The sequence below is a fragment of the Actinia tenebrosa genome, unplaced genomic scaffold, assembly GCF_029948245.1.
Source record: "Actinia tenebrosa isolate PJP-AT-01 unplaced genomic scaffold, QUT_ActTen_1.0 PGA_scaffold8__29_contigs__length_14323225, whole genome shotgun sequence".
Classification (NCBI taxonomy): Eukaryota; Metazoa; Cnidaria; class Anthozoa; order Actiniaria; family Actiniidae; genus Actinia; species Actinia tenebrosa.
Window position 1 is genome coordinate 11949996 of NW_028292585.1, and position 16567 is coordinate 11966562.

At 38.2% G+C, this 16567-nt stretch overlaps 3 protein-coding genes across 4 annotated transcripts; 2 read left to right on the forward strand and 1 right to left on the reverse strand.

Annotated features, from left to right (window-relative positions):
- The first annotated feature begins 1891 nt into the window (after positions 1-1891).
- Positions 1892-4750, forward strand: LOC116290456 (uncharacterized). Its single transcript, XM_031697485.2, has one exon. It carries the CDS (start codon positions 1906-1908, stop codon positions 3397-3399), a length of 1494 nt encoding a protein of 497 aa, XP_031553345.2. The 5' UTR covers positions 1892-1905; the 3' UTR covers positions 3400-4750.
- LOC116290455 (DNA-directed RNA polymerases I and III subunit RPAC1-like) lies at positions 4544-13732 on the reverse strand. 2 transcript variants are annotated; one of them, XM_089024142.1, is made up of 6 exons: positions 13253-13732; positions 8872-8937; positions 8585-8651; positions 7462-7581; positions 6426-6542; positions 4544-4750 (listed from the first exon to the last, which is right to left on the reverse strand). In XM_089024142.1, the coding sequence occupies exons 3-6, from the start codon at positions 8634-8636 to the stop codon at positions 4632-4634; spliced, it is 408 nt and encodes a 135-aa protein (XP_088880268.1). In that variant the 5' UTR covers positions 8637-8651; positions 8872-8937; positions 13253-13732; the 3' UTR covers positions 4544-4631. The 2 variants fall into 2 exon arrangements, with proteins under 2 accessions (XP_088880268.1, XP_088880269.1); XM_089024143.1 differs by lacking the exon at positions 13253-13732 and adding an exon at positions 10509-10609.
- Positions 9557-12875, forward strand: LOC148905185 (uncharacterized). The gene is made up of 2 exons (XM_089024123.1): positions 9557-10143; positions 10493-12875. The coding sequence occupies exons 1-2, from the start codon at positions 9811-9813 to the stop codon at positions 12443-12445; spliced, it is 2286 nt and encodes a 761-aa protein (XP_088880249.1). The 5' UTR covers positions 9557-9810; the 3' UTR covers positions 12446-12875.
- Positions 13733-16567: the final 2835 nt, after the last annotated feature.

Here is a 16567-nt window from a genome sequence, read left to right on the forward strand (position 1 = left end):
TTCAGTAGAATTCTTTTATGATGTTGAAGCGATTATTTTCATCTTATTTTCCAACAAACATTTGCAAACTGAGTATATATAGATAGAGAAGAACTCAAAAAGCAAAGGCATCAAATGAGATATCACTAAGGAAAGAGAAATCATTTAATCGGATCAAGAGTGTTATTATAATAGGCCCTTTGCAGCTCAGTAATCACGTGCTTATTAATTTACTGAGAGCAAATGAATGAACATCTTGATTCCCATGGGTGAAATTTACTGGAGAGCAAACAAACTTTCTACGACCTGTTTCGAGAGATCGTAATAAAACTACATTTCGTAACACACTGGATACACATGTTTTCATTCAGTTCTTTATAAGTAGTTAAAAAGAATCACCAATTTAATATAAAAACAAAAATTTTGCAGTCCAGTACAGACACGTGACCGTTGAATTAAAACGTGGCGCGACATGGATTACTCATACTGCATGAGTCACATGGCGATGAGCAGATGAGTCGGATCTAAAAACACCATAATGCAGCAGTCTGTTAATAGCTAGGGCTGATAAAAATGAGTGGGACTATAACTTGCAGAGAAAAGGGGTGCTCACTCAAAATGTACTCAAGATGAGTGGTCAATTAAAAGGAGGCTGTGGGTAGTTTTGGTCTGGCACACCTAGCCGCATTGAAACGGCTACAACTTCGTCTTGAATAGCTCGATCTGCAAGCGCTTTTCACACAATGTCAGGAAAGGATTAAAGGTTTCAAAAATGATAAATTAGTTTAAAGCGGCCTTTTCGTTATGACGTAATGATGACATCATAGAAATCGTTTACCGCTTATCTTCTCGAAAACTACACCTAAAATTTCAAAGCGACTTGCACCAGTCGATAGCATTCATCAAGGCACCCAACATTTTGCAATATGAAAAAAATGTATGAGAGCGTTCTCCAAATATTACGCGAGGAATATTTTCATGGATTTTTACTATTATTTCCAACGTGTCAACTTTATACCCTCAAAATCGTGACTTTCATTTAGTGGATTCAATATTTTTAGTAGCTAGAATATAGGTACGGATATAGACACTGTCCTTATTGAGTATGAATCAAATTGTGACTCTCTTTCTAACGTTATGGATTTTTTGATATGAAGCTAAATGGCCCCATTCGCTGTCAAAAGCGATGGAAAATATCGATGAAAGTGGCATTCAAAAAATCGTCGAACGATTTTTTCTAAATGAAGTCACTAAAAGATGTATCTTTTACAAATACTTTCCTTTAATTTCATATGCATTGAAGGGTTTTAAGGCAGTAAAATGAAAATAAGGACGCTCACAACTATTTTCTCTCAGGGCTGCTTGTTGATTATTCACGCTTGACTTCCGTGTTATTCCTTGTTGCGTACTGTTACGGCTGGCTGCACCGCTTACACTTTGCTGAGCTCTGTGTACAAAGTCTTGTAACGCCAGCAAAGAGCATAAGCGTGGCTAGGTGTGCCAAACCAAAACTACCCACCAAGTTTTTTAAAAGCACACAGAAACATTGGAAGGGGTTCATCTTTATTTTTTAAATTATGGATAATACGTGTGCAACGAATTAGTTTTAATTCTTGGTAGCACATCGTCCGTAACTAAGATCTTGCTATAAATGTACCATTGAAAGCTCCCTGCCTGGCGTCCTACCGTTAAAGGGCGCCGAATGTGTATTGGGCGCGGCTTTTAAATCGAACTAACTCTCTACTCGATCACAAAATCCTATATTTATTCTCCCTGGACGCTCCATAATGTATTGCGATCCAAAATTTAAAGTTGGCCGTCGTATCGTCGAAGTAGACAGTATTACCACCCAATAATACTCGCTGATAAATCGTTCATGTTTGGATATCCTTTGAATTTCAGCTGTGAACGACACTTGAAAAAACAATGGCAAGAATGCTACCTCGTTCAAAGAAAACGATATTCATTTTCCTACTTATTGGCAATAGTAGTTTTTATGTGTATCAGCAATTTGGAGGACAGAACCGCACTAAAAAAGAGCGAAGCCCTGGTATTCAACAGGACACATCAGGCCAAGAAGAATCGTTAGGAATGTCTTCTGGGGAAAATGGCCGGGGATATGTTGGTGATAAACATGGAATGAAGTGGAGACCAGTATTAAGGAAAGGTGCTCATTTTGAAATGGATAGTAGTAATCTTGATGTTCGAAAAAAGGCGGTTCCAGTTAAATTGGACTCTATAAATAACCAGGCAAAGAAACTGAAAGCAAAATATACTGGAGGAAAGAATGTAGCTGAAAAACGAACCCATCGAAACAGAAATGATGAATTCCGAAAAACCAAGCCTAACAGAGTTAATAGAGGGAGAAAACAATCTAATAGACATAGTAACGAGAAGAAACGTTCCCCACGTAGAGGAAGGGAGGGGCGAAAATACCAGAAAAATCAACCTAACGGGGGAACTGACGGTAAGAATCCCCCAGGTAGGGAGAGAGGTGATGTAACGAATTATAGCGGGGAAACCCATGACAAAAGCCGGATACATATACAATACGGAGAAGTAAATACGAGGAAAGTTAAACCAGTAAAACCTATCAATGATTTACAACAGGACTTTAAAATAGAAAACAAACAACAGAATAAAAAATTGTGCAACATTACATTCGAGTACGGCCAAATGTGTCCGACTCTGTACACGGATCTCGGCGGATACTGCAAGATAGACAAGAAAGTACCGGGAGGATTTGACTGCCCTGATATTCGTAGAAAAGGATATAATAAACTACGAAGCACTCAGCTCGTCCTCACGAGACTTCTAAAGATATTTGACCTGGTTGCTAGGAAACATGACATCAAATATTGGATTACATCCGGGACTTTGTTAGGTGCTGCACGGCATCGAGGCTTCATACCATGGGACGAAGATGCTGACATTGAGATGACACTGGATGAGTACATCAAACTCTTCAAATGCTGCAAAAATGATTTCCCAGAAGGAATATTTTTTCAGAGCTCGGAGACAGATCCTTATTTAAAATCACAGAATGAGACGGAAAATCGCCTTTTGAGACACCCAGTGGTTGGGCTTTATCGACGACTATGGAACCCAAGGCTAAGAGACACGAAGAGTCGTACAAAGTTTTGTCTGGCATATGGCTGTGGATGGGCCGATGGGCTAATGATTGACATATTCATCGCAGAAGACACCATGCATCCATATCACTTGAGCAGAGTTTTCCCACTGAAAGAAATGTTGTTTGAAGGATTTCGTTTCCCCGTGCCGGGTAACTGGAGAAAAATACTGCAATACAAGTACGGGGATTACAACAAGGAGCTGGGAGAATATGATGAGAGGATACCTGAGGATAATTCTGATCCTTTCCACAGCTGTGAGGAATTGAAGCAAGCGAACAACGGCTAAGCATTCGTGAAAATAATTAATGATTTTCAATTAATGGTTTTCACAGCCGCCATTTTGGATGAATTTAAAAAGATTCGACGCTAGTCTCTTTTGTTGTAGCATCCAACTTTACCACCGTGTCTTTTGTTATTTCAAGCCCCTGGGAATGATTGAAGACCAGCAATTGCAAACTCATTATCGGGTTCAAAACCGTAGAACATAGAAGCTGAGACCAAAAGTTATGCTGGGAAATGACATCATTATCCTCCAATGTATTCATTGAAGATACAGTCCATATGAAACGTGCTAAAAGCCTACTTGCTTTATATCAGTGTAACAATCAATGAATATTCTACGAGTTGTATCACTAGATACATCTGATTAACTTACTTCCCATGTACCATTTCGGTCTCAGCTTGTAGGTTTTATATGATTTTGAACCCGATAATGATTTTTCAGTTGAGTTAGCCTCCTTTAAAGACATTAGGGAACGACACAAGGAACGTCTGTAAAGGAGCCTAACATATGATAGGATCTTCCTAAGACAGACTAACTATTTATAGTTGCTTCAGGGGCAGATGCAAGATTTCGAGTGGATCGGGGGTTCACATTATTTAAAAAATTGAACATTGAGAAACATTTTAGTCAAATTGGGCATTATTAATAGGCAAGAATTCTTTCGAGGGGAGGGGGTGGGGTTCATGAGAACCCTGTGACTACCACCTGGATCCGCCAACGTGCTTATCGTTTATACAACGTACAAGGAATAAAAGGAATCAAGCGTGACGAACCTCCAGGGGATTCATTTTCTTTGTTTTTACTCTTCGAAAAATTCATGAATATCCCAAAGGATACGAAAGGAATAACGATGATATCCCGACGAGTTTCAAAACAATAGCTCTTCATTCCCCCAGAGGTTTGTCACGCTGAATTGGAAAAACATTGTCACACCACGAATAAGGTCTATTGAGGTTTTGATAATCAGACTAGGGAAGAGTACAAAATTTACCATATCTTTTACATCTGCATTCGTGCATCTATTGTTGAGCTGCAAGCATTTTCAAAAGAATCAAAAGACAAAAAAATGGCGGTCATCTTGGTGCTTGTTGGTATCCACCAACATAACCGCAATGACGCAACGTGCAATCGAAAAATACTGTGTATATATTGTTCAAAGTTCTATTTTATTTGATACAATAATATATTACATACTATATGTCTGTATGCTGTTACCAAACATGTTTAGTGTAGTGCTAGCTGTCTATGTTGGAATCCAGCTCGTCCAGGAACAAACGACATTTTTCCTTTAAACATTTGATGGCTTCGCACATCAGAATATCGGGGCGCAATGCTCCTGTCGACTCTATTGAAACTGCAAAATGAGAATGATAACGGTTAGTAAAACTAATGATACGTGTTCTTCCAACCCCCAGAGACTTCGTTCGACTCTTGACCCTCCGCGCCCATCAGAGATGACTGTGAAAAAGACAGTGCCGTTTGCGTGCCTTGTTGCGATTTTTTCTAGGATTCTAATAGCGGAATAGACCCGTTTCGAATTCCAAATTACCGCTGTGTTTCTTGATTACAGGCTCATTTGTACAGGGTTAGCCTCGAGTTTGTGCAGAATATTCACGTGTTGCAGTCAAGGTCCGTCGAGCTTCAAAGTGTTTGTATTGTTGAAGTTGTGCATTCTTTACTTTACCGTTGGTGTTTGTGATTATTATATGACCGTGAATCTTAGAGCCTGGACACTAGCAAATCGAGCTATCTGATTGGATAGATCGCATCGCGGACTGGTCTAGATTCTCCGGTATTAACCGGTCCGATCGCATATTAATCTTACGGCGAAAACATTTTGTTCTTTTCAATGAAAAGTGGTCATATAATAAAACTCTTATCAACCGAGCTTGGTCGGTCTGTACGGGATAATCTTGACCTTGTTCGTGTACAGACCTCTCTGCGCTCGGTCTGTACATTCCGACCTCGATCAAGATTATCCCGTACAGACCTCCCGCTCGGTTAATAAGATCTAAATATTTAGACAATGATACGAGGCTAACCCTGTGCAAATGAGTCTGTAATCAAGAAACACAGCGGTAACTTGGAATTCGAATACGGTCTATTGTTATCTTGCACAATGTGATTGGTATGGCAGTGCCGTGACCTTGGCGTGACCGTGTTCGCGCCGTGTTCCGGGTATTTGATTGGATGGGGGGTAAATTCTCGTGCTATGTGATTGGGCTGGCGTATGCTTTGCCGTGTCACGACCGTGATCATGCCGCAAGCTTTTTACATTCATACAAATACTGGTCTAGCGTGCATCTCCTAGTGAGTTAGACAGTGCCAACTGGTTAGTCTGACGATCCCCCCTCCCCTCATATCATGGGCCTTATTCACGCGGCAGACAAGTGCATTCTCATGACAATAAAAACCTTTGTTTCACCCGCATAAATTAATTCTCAAGCACTTGAATGCAAGACTACGCGTGGGAAAATCTCTTGTTCTACTGAGCTACCGCCTGAGCAAAGTCAATAGACCTCTTCGGCTTGGGGAAATGTTTTCCCATTTCAGACCACGTGTCATTCCCTTGAGAATAAGATTCTTTGTTTGACGGCTGTATCCATATTCATGTGTTTTCTCATGTGCAACCGAGAGCAAACCTTAAACAAAGAAATGATACTCTAGGGAATGACATGTGGTCTGAAATGGGAAAATATTACGTCAGAGCCGAAGAGGTCTATTTGAGGGAAAACGAATGGCAAGCAACGGTTTATTCGTCGGGAATTTTTAGCCAGCAACATTAAATCACAGTGCCCGAAAACCTGCTGTTTTAGAAGAAGCCTTTTTTGCAGTTGCTTTTTTCCCCTGTTACACTTGTTTTAGTCTTTGTATCAAGTCAGATTTATTTTGGTTTTCGGTCTGTTTTTCAAAAACGCTTGCTAAGCTTTTCGCTAAAACATCCCACTTGATTATCACGCGTTAGTTTACTCGTTAACAATTTTCTGAGAAACCAAGGAATGGCTAAATTCTACCATCTTTATACTTACAAATAAAGTGATCCCGAATACGGGACAGTCGTACTCGGTCTCTCAGATCGTCATGTCTCAGCACTTCTCTACTACATGTATCCCGTCTGGCATCAGCAACGTACGCACTTTTTACTCCTGTAAGACAGCAGTAGATAGTCATTACCATTAGAGTGAAGGCATTTAATTCTTGAAATAAAAAATACTAGTCAACATGTAATATTCAAATAGACACAAAGGAAACAATGGAATTGAGGGCTACTAAGGTGTATTAGTCTAATATCTACTTCACGGGTTTAGTGAATTCACTCTATCAGTGTTGGTGCTGAGGTAACCACTTAAAATTCAAGGACTATTCAAGGAGTATACAAGGGCCCAAAAATGAATTTTCAAGGAGTATGTTCAGCTAACTATGCCAAGGTTTTACACGGTGGTTGCACATGGCCGACTTTCAGATTTTCCAATCTTTCTGACTAGATCTATTACAGAACAATGCAAGTAATGATCAAAGCAAAAATTCAAGGAGTTTTCAAGGAGTTTCGCTAAAATCATAAAATTCAAGAGCTTTTCAAGTGCCCTTGAAAACGTGAATTAAATTCAAGGAGTTTTCAAGGAGTTTAAGGAGTAGCACGAACCCTGATTATATTATTTGACAAGACTTAATTTAAAGAATTATTTTTCTTCGAGGTATATTTACAAATGTTATTAGCCAAGCATTCGCACGCAACTAGCAACGAATAACAACAACAGTAAACTACGTAATGTGTGCGTGGGGGGATTTTAAAATTCGTAAGCTTGGATGTTATCTTCATTTGTGATAGTATTTTGATATGTTTTGACATAACAGTCGCTAGTTGCATATTTGTTGTCACGTGATTGAAAGTAAGCAATAGAAGGCTTTTATGGCAGACATGAGGCCTCGTGAGTAAAACAATAAACGATTTGTTTCTGGGACTAGAATCTCTTGAAAGCAAAAACATTGTGTTGTTCCTGCCCCACGACATGGCAGCATGGGTGCAGTCAAACCCTTCTATATAGCATAGTAACACTCTTTTACCATTCTCATTTGCTATCTTGATAACGCCTTTCGAGAAGCAAGAAGCGAGTTTGTCTGCGAGCTCATCTTCACAAGGTTTTGTGATCACTATTTCTGGAAGAAGTCTGTACGACGCTGTAGCTGTGAAAACAAGACGTAGGATCAGTATCAGGTATCACAAGCAGGAGGGGACTGGGGCAAAAGAAGAGGAAACTGGAAGGGAGGGTTAGGTTGTAATAGTCCCCTTCATAGTTCCCTGCGCCATCTTGAAAGGTAGCCGTGCATTTGCATCGAAGCTAGACGAATGGTGGGCTTGCAATGATAGAGACATGTGAATAATTGTCAAGGTGTTTAAAAAGGTCTCTATCATTGCAAGCTCACCGTTCGTCTCGCTTCGATGCAAAGGCACGGCTACCTTTCAAAATGGCACAGGGAACTGTGAAAGGGACTATTGGTTGTGACTCAACTCAACTCAACTGACTTGACTGAACCGACCGTAGTGTAAGGTGAGTTTGTTTGATATGTTGTTCTCCCTCATCACAAAGATTTTTCTTCGGATTCTCATTCTCTAGTATTCCTCCCACCGTAAAAAATTAAAAATTAACATGTATGAGTTGAGTGTTGTATGTGTAGTGGTAGTGAGTGTTGAGCGAAACTCATTGAAGAGAAGATTCTCTTCGGGGAGTCGGTTGTAAAGTCTGTTTTTTACTTAAGGAGGCTGGAAAGTGTTTTGTGCCTTCACATTATGAACTAAAAAAAACATTATGGCTATAATTTGACAGCAAGTAAACCCGGAAAGCCAAAGACCATAAACCAAACATCGCAATGAACATGAAAAAATGACGTAAGACGTTGCTATGACAACATCAGAACCCTTGCTATGCCATCAAAAATGTTTATTTAAAAAATCATAACTCAGAAACCAAATGGTGAATTTTTTTAAAAACGGGAATATTTCAACTTTGTATCGTAATCTTCTTTTTGACAAAAAAAGAAAAAATTCTGTAAGAGGGAACTATTCCAAACAAATTTTATTGACTTTTACGAATTCCCTCTTAGCCTCCTTAAATTATAAGACGAGAAGAAGTTCACTAAGGGAAAAGGGTGGAGCACAGGGGGTAGAGTGGGGATGAGGAACACTCACCGACAGGAGAGAACTTGGCATGATCTCTACCAATCCCCTTCACGGCATGCATCCTGATATCAAGTTCCTATAAAACCAACATTTGTTTTAGATAGGATAAAGGTGATAGCTGGTGATATTGGAAAGCTCAGATTTATAGCTTCAAAAGAAATAAGAATGAACGTTTATTTTACTGCTGCACAAAATCAATCCCTTTTGAGATGATTGGTTTTCTTTGTCTAAAACCACAGGGAAACCGACAGCAGGTGTTAAGTTACATTGACTAGTAATAAGGAAATGTCCCTCACCTGTCCGGGGCGCAGTTTAGCGATTAGAATATCATTATGTACTGGTCTGATATCTTGTGGTCCATACTGAAAGATTAATGAGACAAGTCTATCAGATTCCTGCAGCTGAATGCTGACAACTCCCAACCTGACACGCTTTCTCGTGTTTGGCTTGTTAGTGAATTTTTAATGAAGGAAGTGATAATTAAAAAAAAAAAAAAAAAGAAATAGAAATAGAAAGATATTTTAAAAAAGAGAAAAGATTATATTTGGCCCTGCGTCTTTGAGTGTTTTAGATATTTTATATTTGGTTATCAAACGAAGTATTTTCAACATTTTCTCATCAGCCTTAAGCAGAATAAGTGCAGTTTTTTTTCTCTGGTTACGCAAAGTATTATGTATGGGGAAAGTTGAGAATTTCAAACATTTTGAAACATGACTTGACTTTGTTAGAATAATACTCAGATAAATGAGGTTCTGAAATGGAAAACCGATCATAGCAAATGCAATCCGCGTGGGTTATATAATTGTATCGTTGTTAAATATTTCCTAACGCTGCGACTAATGACAATTTTCCTAATTTAATTCACACTCGTGGCTCCAAATAAGAGAAATTAAGTGTCATGCAGTTATTTTTGAATATTCCGGCTGACTTAGTTCACAGGGAGCCCAAGGCAGTAATTGTATGTGGTTAAAGGGCAACTTACCCCCCAAAATGACCCATTTTTAAGAGAAAGTACATCAATTGAGAAACACAAAAATTTAATTTTTAGAGGGGATAGAGCATCCGTGTTCCTAAAAAAATAATTTCAAAACATCGCATATATCGCTCTGGTGGCCGCCATCTTTGAGCCCGCGATAAATTACCGCATTCAGGTGTGACGTCACAACGTCAACGTGTGTTTGGATATGTAGAGTTTTTCTGTAAGCATGAGAGTTTGAAGTGGCTTTTTCGACAAAATGGTTAATTGTTGCGTGCCTGAATGCACTAACTATTCGACAAAAACAAAAGATGTTAGCTATCACAAGATTCCTAAAGATTTACAAATTCAGAAAGCTTGGATTTCTCGTCTAAGACGAGCAAATCTGCCGCCATTGAAGAATTGCTATGTATGTAGCGAGCACTTCGAGGATGGTTGCTTCGAATTCGACCTTATGGAGCAACTAACAGGCGAAAAAAGAAAAAGGAGGTTAAAGGCTGATGCAATTCCAAGTATTTTTAACTTTTCAACCATCCCTAGTAAAAGAAGAGCTACGACAGAAAACCGTATAAGACGACAACGACAAAAAGAGGTAGGTGATTTGTAGTTTGTGTTCGCACGTGCACTGCTAGATTGTCAGTGTAATATGTAAGTCTTATATATATATTAGAGCTATTTCGTGACTGGTCTGTGACTGTGCTCAGACCAAACCAATGCATTAAATTCTTAATACTAAGTTTACCGCTGCGGGTTTAGTTATGATGAATTGCGGATGAATAAGTTATACGCTCTTTCATATGGAGTCAATGAAAGTCCTATAAACAATTAAAGCTTGAGTGTCGTCTCAACTATCGGAATCAGTGAGAACCCCAGTAACTGCCATTCATTGTTATTTGTATTTGTTCTATAAATGATTATGTTTACTTCTTTTTCCCCATAAGACATTGGATAACCTACTGACTCCAACTACACATGCACTTGATGAAATGGTTGAAGAATCTGATATGGAGGTTTCCTTCGATGAAACACCTTCCAACAAAAGGGACTTTGGAGTCCAGTGCTGTCTGGATGAAAAGCTTTCAATACGAAAAAGCACCTCAACCCAAACAGAAAATGTGGATGTTAGTGTTGAGACTTCTGATGCCTGCATTCAAGTAGAAGGAAATGCAACATTTGAGCAATTGAACAGTATCCTGCATGACCATCCATACAGCTATACTGCTCCCTCTGTACCCATGAGTGTGTCACCACAAAAGTCTTGCAAGAATGATGTATCACCACAGAAATCTGCAAAGTCCTGTGGGTCTTTTCCTTTGTCAGATGAAGAAGTGAATCTTTTTTCAAGTGATGAAGAGGATGAATACATTATCTCATCACAAGAAACAAATTCTTCAACAGACAAAGAGTCTGAACCTGAGTATCACTTTGACACCTACATCAAAGAGCCAAAGTATTTGGTATTTGCAGCATGCCTAGGTGAACTGTTCAGGTTTTGTATCAACTGTGGTTCCATCGTAACTGACACCAACATTACCTGCACAGGAAGCATGGTAACGGTTAAAACCATATGTATGAAAGGTCACAACTGCTTGTGGAATTCCCAGCCTCTCATCAATCGTGCACCGGTAGGAAACCTTCTAATCTGCTCATCTATTTTGTTCACTGGTAACACTTTTACAAGAATCCAAAACTTTGCCTCATGTCTTGGGTTACGATTTATCAGTGAAAAAGTTTTTTACCAAAATGAGAATAGGTATCTATTTCCTGTAATAAATGATACCTGGGAAAGAGAAAGAAGAGCCGTTTTACAAGAACTGTCAAGTAAGCCTCTTGTATACTTGAATGGGGATGGACGGTGTGACAGCCCTGGCCATAATGCCAAGTATGGTACATACACATTTATGGACAATGACTCAGGGAAGATAGTTTCCTTCTCTGTGGTTCAGGTCACAGAAACAACATCTTCAAATGCTATGGAGAAAGAAGGTTTCATTAGGAGTCTTGGTAGTCTTGAGGATGAGGACGATATTAACATCAAGAGGATAACTACTGACAGACATACCTCAATCACTAGCACCATGGAAAAAGATTACAGCCACATCAAACACCAATATGACGTATGGCATTTGTCAAAATCTGTTGTGAAGAAACTCAACAAGAAGGCCAAGTTGAAAAAAAGTGCTGACCTTTCACATTGGATCCAGTCGGTCTCAAACCATCTGTGGTGGTGTGCAGCAACATGCAATGGTAGTGTGCAGCTGTTGAGAGAGAAGTGGGTCTCTATCTTGCATCATGTGACAAACAAGCATTCTTGGAGAGATGCAGAGACCTTCAAAAAATGTGACCATCCTCGACTAACCCGGAGAGAAGCTCGTAAAAAGTGCTGGCTAAAACCAGGATCTGCAGCTCATGTAGCCCTTGAAGAAGTGGTCCTTCAACCAAAACTGCTGAAGGACTTGGCAAAGCTCACTGACTTCTGTCACACAGGTGGGCTTGAAGTATACCACTCCATGATCCTGAAGTACTGCCCAAAGAGAGAGCACTTCTCCTACAAGGGTATGGTTGCTAGAACACAACTGGCAGCCATTGACAACAACCACAACACAGGAAGGAACCAAGCTGTGATTCAAAAGCCGGGGACGAGGATGGGAGAGGCAAGATACCGCCCATGTTTCCCAAAAATGCACAAGCGTTGGGTAGTTAAGCCTGTGTTGGAAAAGAAAAGTTATTCTTTCCTTCCTGAGCTTCAAAAGAAAGTGCTGGGATTGTGTGATGGCTCAGAAGTTGACCTCCAGGAAATTGAAGAAGTAGACCTACCAGCAAACATTGCAAGTTTGCCTGCACCGGATAAACAGGAATTGATTCAGAAACACCGGTCCAGGTTTTCAAGATAATCTAAATTAGAATTAGCCTTTGTGTACCTGCAGGTCATATGACCCTCCACTGTTTGGTCCTTCTTCCCCTCCCTCAAGTCCCAATCCCCCTCTGCTTTGCAGGCTATCTTTGGACAGTCGTGTAAAATACTGGTAAAAGATATCCCTTAATGAAAAAAGCTCCCAGATATGGAAAGGTACACGACAGACCCAAGTATAAATGCTATATACAAAATATGTAATTTTTAAAAATGACAAGGGGACCTGATGAAACGGGCAGATAAGTATGCAGTACCTTTTAGATGTTCAAATGAAAATTTTATTAAAATATTATTTCCATTTAGGTAAGAATTGACTGTAAAAAAGAGGTCTTTTCTTTACCTATCTACACTACCTTATATATGGGAGTCTCCCCCAGTATGAATATATTAAAGAAAAATATCCAATTGAATGGTGACATTTGCTTCAGCATATTTAACTTTTTTGCTGCCAGGACTCGTATAACTGCAAATTTTGCTTGGTTGGCTAGTGATCGTGTTCACTAGTGCTTTGTACACTAGGTTCACTATTCAGCTGGGTATTTCGTTTAGTGTGTTTTTAATAATAAAATATGTAAAACATTCAAAAAATGTTTGTACCAACAAACAGTATATAACTTATTGACAACCAAGCGATGTTTAATTGTGACAGTTGGTTTTGCTTTTGGTTGCAAAGGTCGTGAGGCAGATTAAAATGCATAAATATACAGTGCAAGAAAGTGGTAAACACGACTGTAAAAATTGGATACGTAGTTGAGTTTTATCGTGATAAGAAAGAAGTAAAACTTACCAATCTGAATTTGTTAGTCGATTGTTCTCTTGTTCATCGTCTTCAATAATGTCACTGTCAGATCCTTCTCTGAACTCTTCATCTGAGGAGATTTCTATTTCTGGTTCGAACTGATATGGCCGTAAAACAAACTCGTCCGTTTCTAAAAATTCTTGAGCAAAATCGTCTCTCGAGCTGTCCGAGTCTTCGGAAAAAGAATTAGACTCTGACATGCCTTTAATTGAATGACCAGGCCGTATTTCGTTCGTAAAATATTGAGTAAAACGTCTCAGAAACAGGGGAAGAAGTCAACCAAACGCTCGTAAACAACTTGACGCCGTGAACTCTTATGACGTTGTGACGTCATTACCTGTTTTTCTGAGCCCGCGATAAAAGTGCAAGATGGCGGCCACCAGAGCGATATATGCGATGTTTTGAAATTATTTTTTTAGGAACACGGATGCTCTATCCCCTCTAAAAATTGAATTTTTGTGTTTCTCATTTGATGTACTTTCTCTTAAAAATGGGTCATTTTGGGGGGTAAGTTGCCCTTTAACGATAAACCACATTTTTCGAGGACTTTTTCGTATTTCTTCCTCGCTACTTTTGATAAAATGGTCTCAATTGCCTTACACCTCGGCTCTATATAACAACGGGACGCAAAAAAGGTAGATGAATTTTTTTTCAAAAATCTTCGCAAAGAGTGCTTTATTTATTAACCATATACAGTAGTGGTTTTTAATATTCTTCACAAGAAAAAGAAAAAAAAAAAACCACCTCATTTTGTGGCAAAAAAGAATGTTCCGTACTTAGCGTTATCAATGTTTTCAATCAAACTTTTGCAAAAGAAAAATGTATAGCCACAGTTTCTTTAGCCGTTCACCATTAATCTGTCCGACAACCTTGTATATCCCTTCTATAACTCATTAATAATTCAAGAGGACAAAACAAATAACATCACTAGCGTGAAGGAGGTTTGGAAATGTGATCTTAATTAGCATAAAATGTGGGCAACTCATGCTTTGAATTTATCCAAGAATCATTAATAGTTTGAAAATAATAATAACATTAATAATAATAATAATAATAATAATAACAATAACAATAATTTCAAAATCTATTGAGTAAAAATTAATCCTAATAATATATGTTAAAAAAAATAAAAATAATGGCAAACATTTATATATACATATTTTAAGTATTTAGCTAATTGCTGCATTTGCAGTCTCAACATCCAAGTCTATGTCCTTTATGTTCCTAAGTTCTTGCTCTCAAAAGGGAGAAAGAAACGGCCTTTGCTCGTATCCAGGATACAGTGGTGGCATGATCTTCTCCTGTCTGTGCTTGGCAATTACTAATGAACAAGAATAGAATAATAATAAGAAGAAGGAATAAGAATGAATAATGAAAAAAGAATAACAATAAAGAATCAAATGAACAATGAAGAGAATTAATAATATAACAATAACAATGAACAACAACAATCAGGGGGTGATGTGAGTGAGGAGGTTAGGGTGAAAAGAATGAAGAAGAATAGAACAAGAATAATCGGCAACAACAACAAGAAGTAATGAAGTAAGAAGAACAATTACAATACTAAGAATAACAACAACAACAATAATAATAATAATAACAATAATAATAATAATAACAACAATAACAACAACATTAATAATAATAATAATAACAATAATAATAATAATGACAATAATAATAATAATAATAATAATAACAATAATATAATAATAAAGAATGTTTCATCCTCTATCCAAACACCTCGAAGTTCATTTTCGTACCCAAAGCTTTCTTAGCTTTCTATTCTAACGAAAAATCGATTTTTTGGTGAGAAGGGTATGGGTACGAGGACGCTCAAAGTTAAAAAACTCGGCCGCCTTTTCGCCCGCTTCATGACAATAAAGACAAACATCGATATAGGTAGGGTTGCATTGTATGATGTGCACGCCTTGTTTTTTCAACTCAATTCTCGGTGTTTGGAAATTGGAAGAAACACTCGTTTCCATGCTTGATATATTTACTAGACGTAGTTCACTCTTCCTCGAAGGGGTTTCCTCGGTGAATTTCTACCTTTCAGTAGCAGCTTTGAAGCTGTTCAACACACTATTCAATTCTGCATAATCAGTTTCTATAGTTTTAAACCTCTACTCATTTATCTAAACAACTTAATATTACTAGGTTTATGTCACGTAGAGAAAGTGGGGGAGTGAAACTTTCCCAATCGGACACAAAGATTTCCTCTCAAGTCTGTCTTCTGTTAAGGTTTTATTCGACTTTCTTGTACAATGCTTGTTTAGGCTTACTGGAACTGTAACTGCAACTGTAGAACTGGAGCTAATTCTAATTTTTACTTGACCAAAACCTGTTTTTACTGGAAAAGTACAGTAGATTTGCAGTTGGTGTTTACTGCAAAAAGTACTTCCCAATTACAAGTGAAAGGCTATGTCAATAAACAAACATCCTTGACCTTCAGGTTCATTATGAATGACTCGCCATTGGTCAATGACAGGTTGTCTATTGACAAGTCATTAAAACAAAAGGTTTCACTTACTAACAATTATGGTTATTTGAAGAAGGTTTAGCAAATAAGTTTCTATTTTGAGATTTCGATTTCTGTTTTTCCCTAATATTTTCACTTAGTAATATTTTTCCCTTCTACATTTAATGATTTATTTAAGCTTAATATTTTAAACTTATCAAGGCGACCGAAATTTGGTTTTAAGAATGTCGTCGTCGTTCTCATAGTCAAAATCAGACTTTTGAAATGAAACGTGGGAGGTGTTGATTGGCGTTTTGGAAAGCCACAGACCTTAGCTTTCAGTCCTAGAGCGTGACTGAATATTAGAGCGTTTTCGTATGACTGTTAAAGGCTCAGCGGTACCGTATTCGTAACTTCCCGCGATATTTTCGAGAATTTTGATCTGTTAATTGGCATTTTGATCGGTTCAAAAATTGGTCCGGTACCATGTAAACCACTCCTCTATTGATAGACTGTCGCACATGATAACGGGGTGGTTAAAAAATATTCATTCAAGTCACCATGATTAAGAATAATTGTTTGGGCCCAGAAACGTGTCAAATAAGACTAATATATTAGTCATAACACGAGGCATCTGCCACATGATTTTAAATGAATTTAATCCAACCTTTCGTACCTACTACTATATCGTTCCATCATATGAATAAACGAGCAAGCGCTTTATTTACACTGTATCCAATACACCTAAAATAGGTACTTCACAATAAATATATACATAAAATTTCCTTTCCAAATTGCATGTTAAAAGTGTGAAATTTCACACCTAAGGTGTCAAAAAAAAC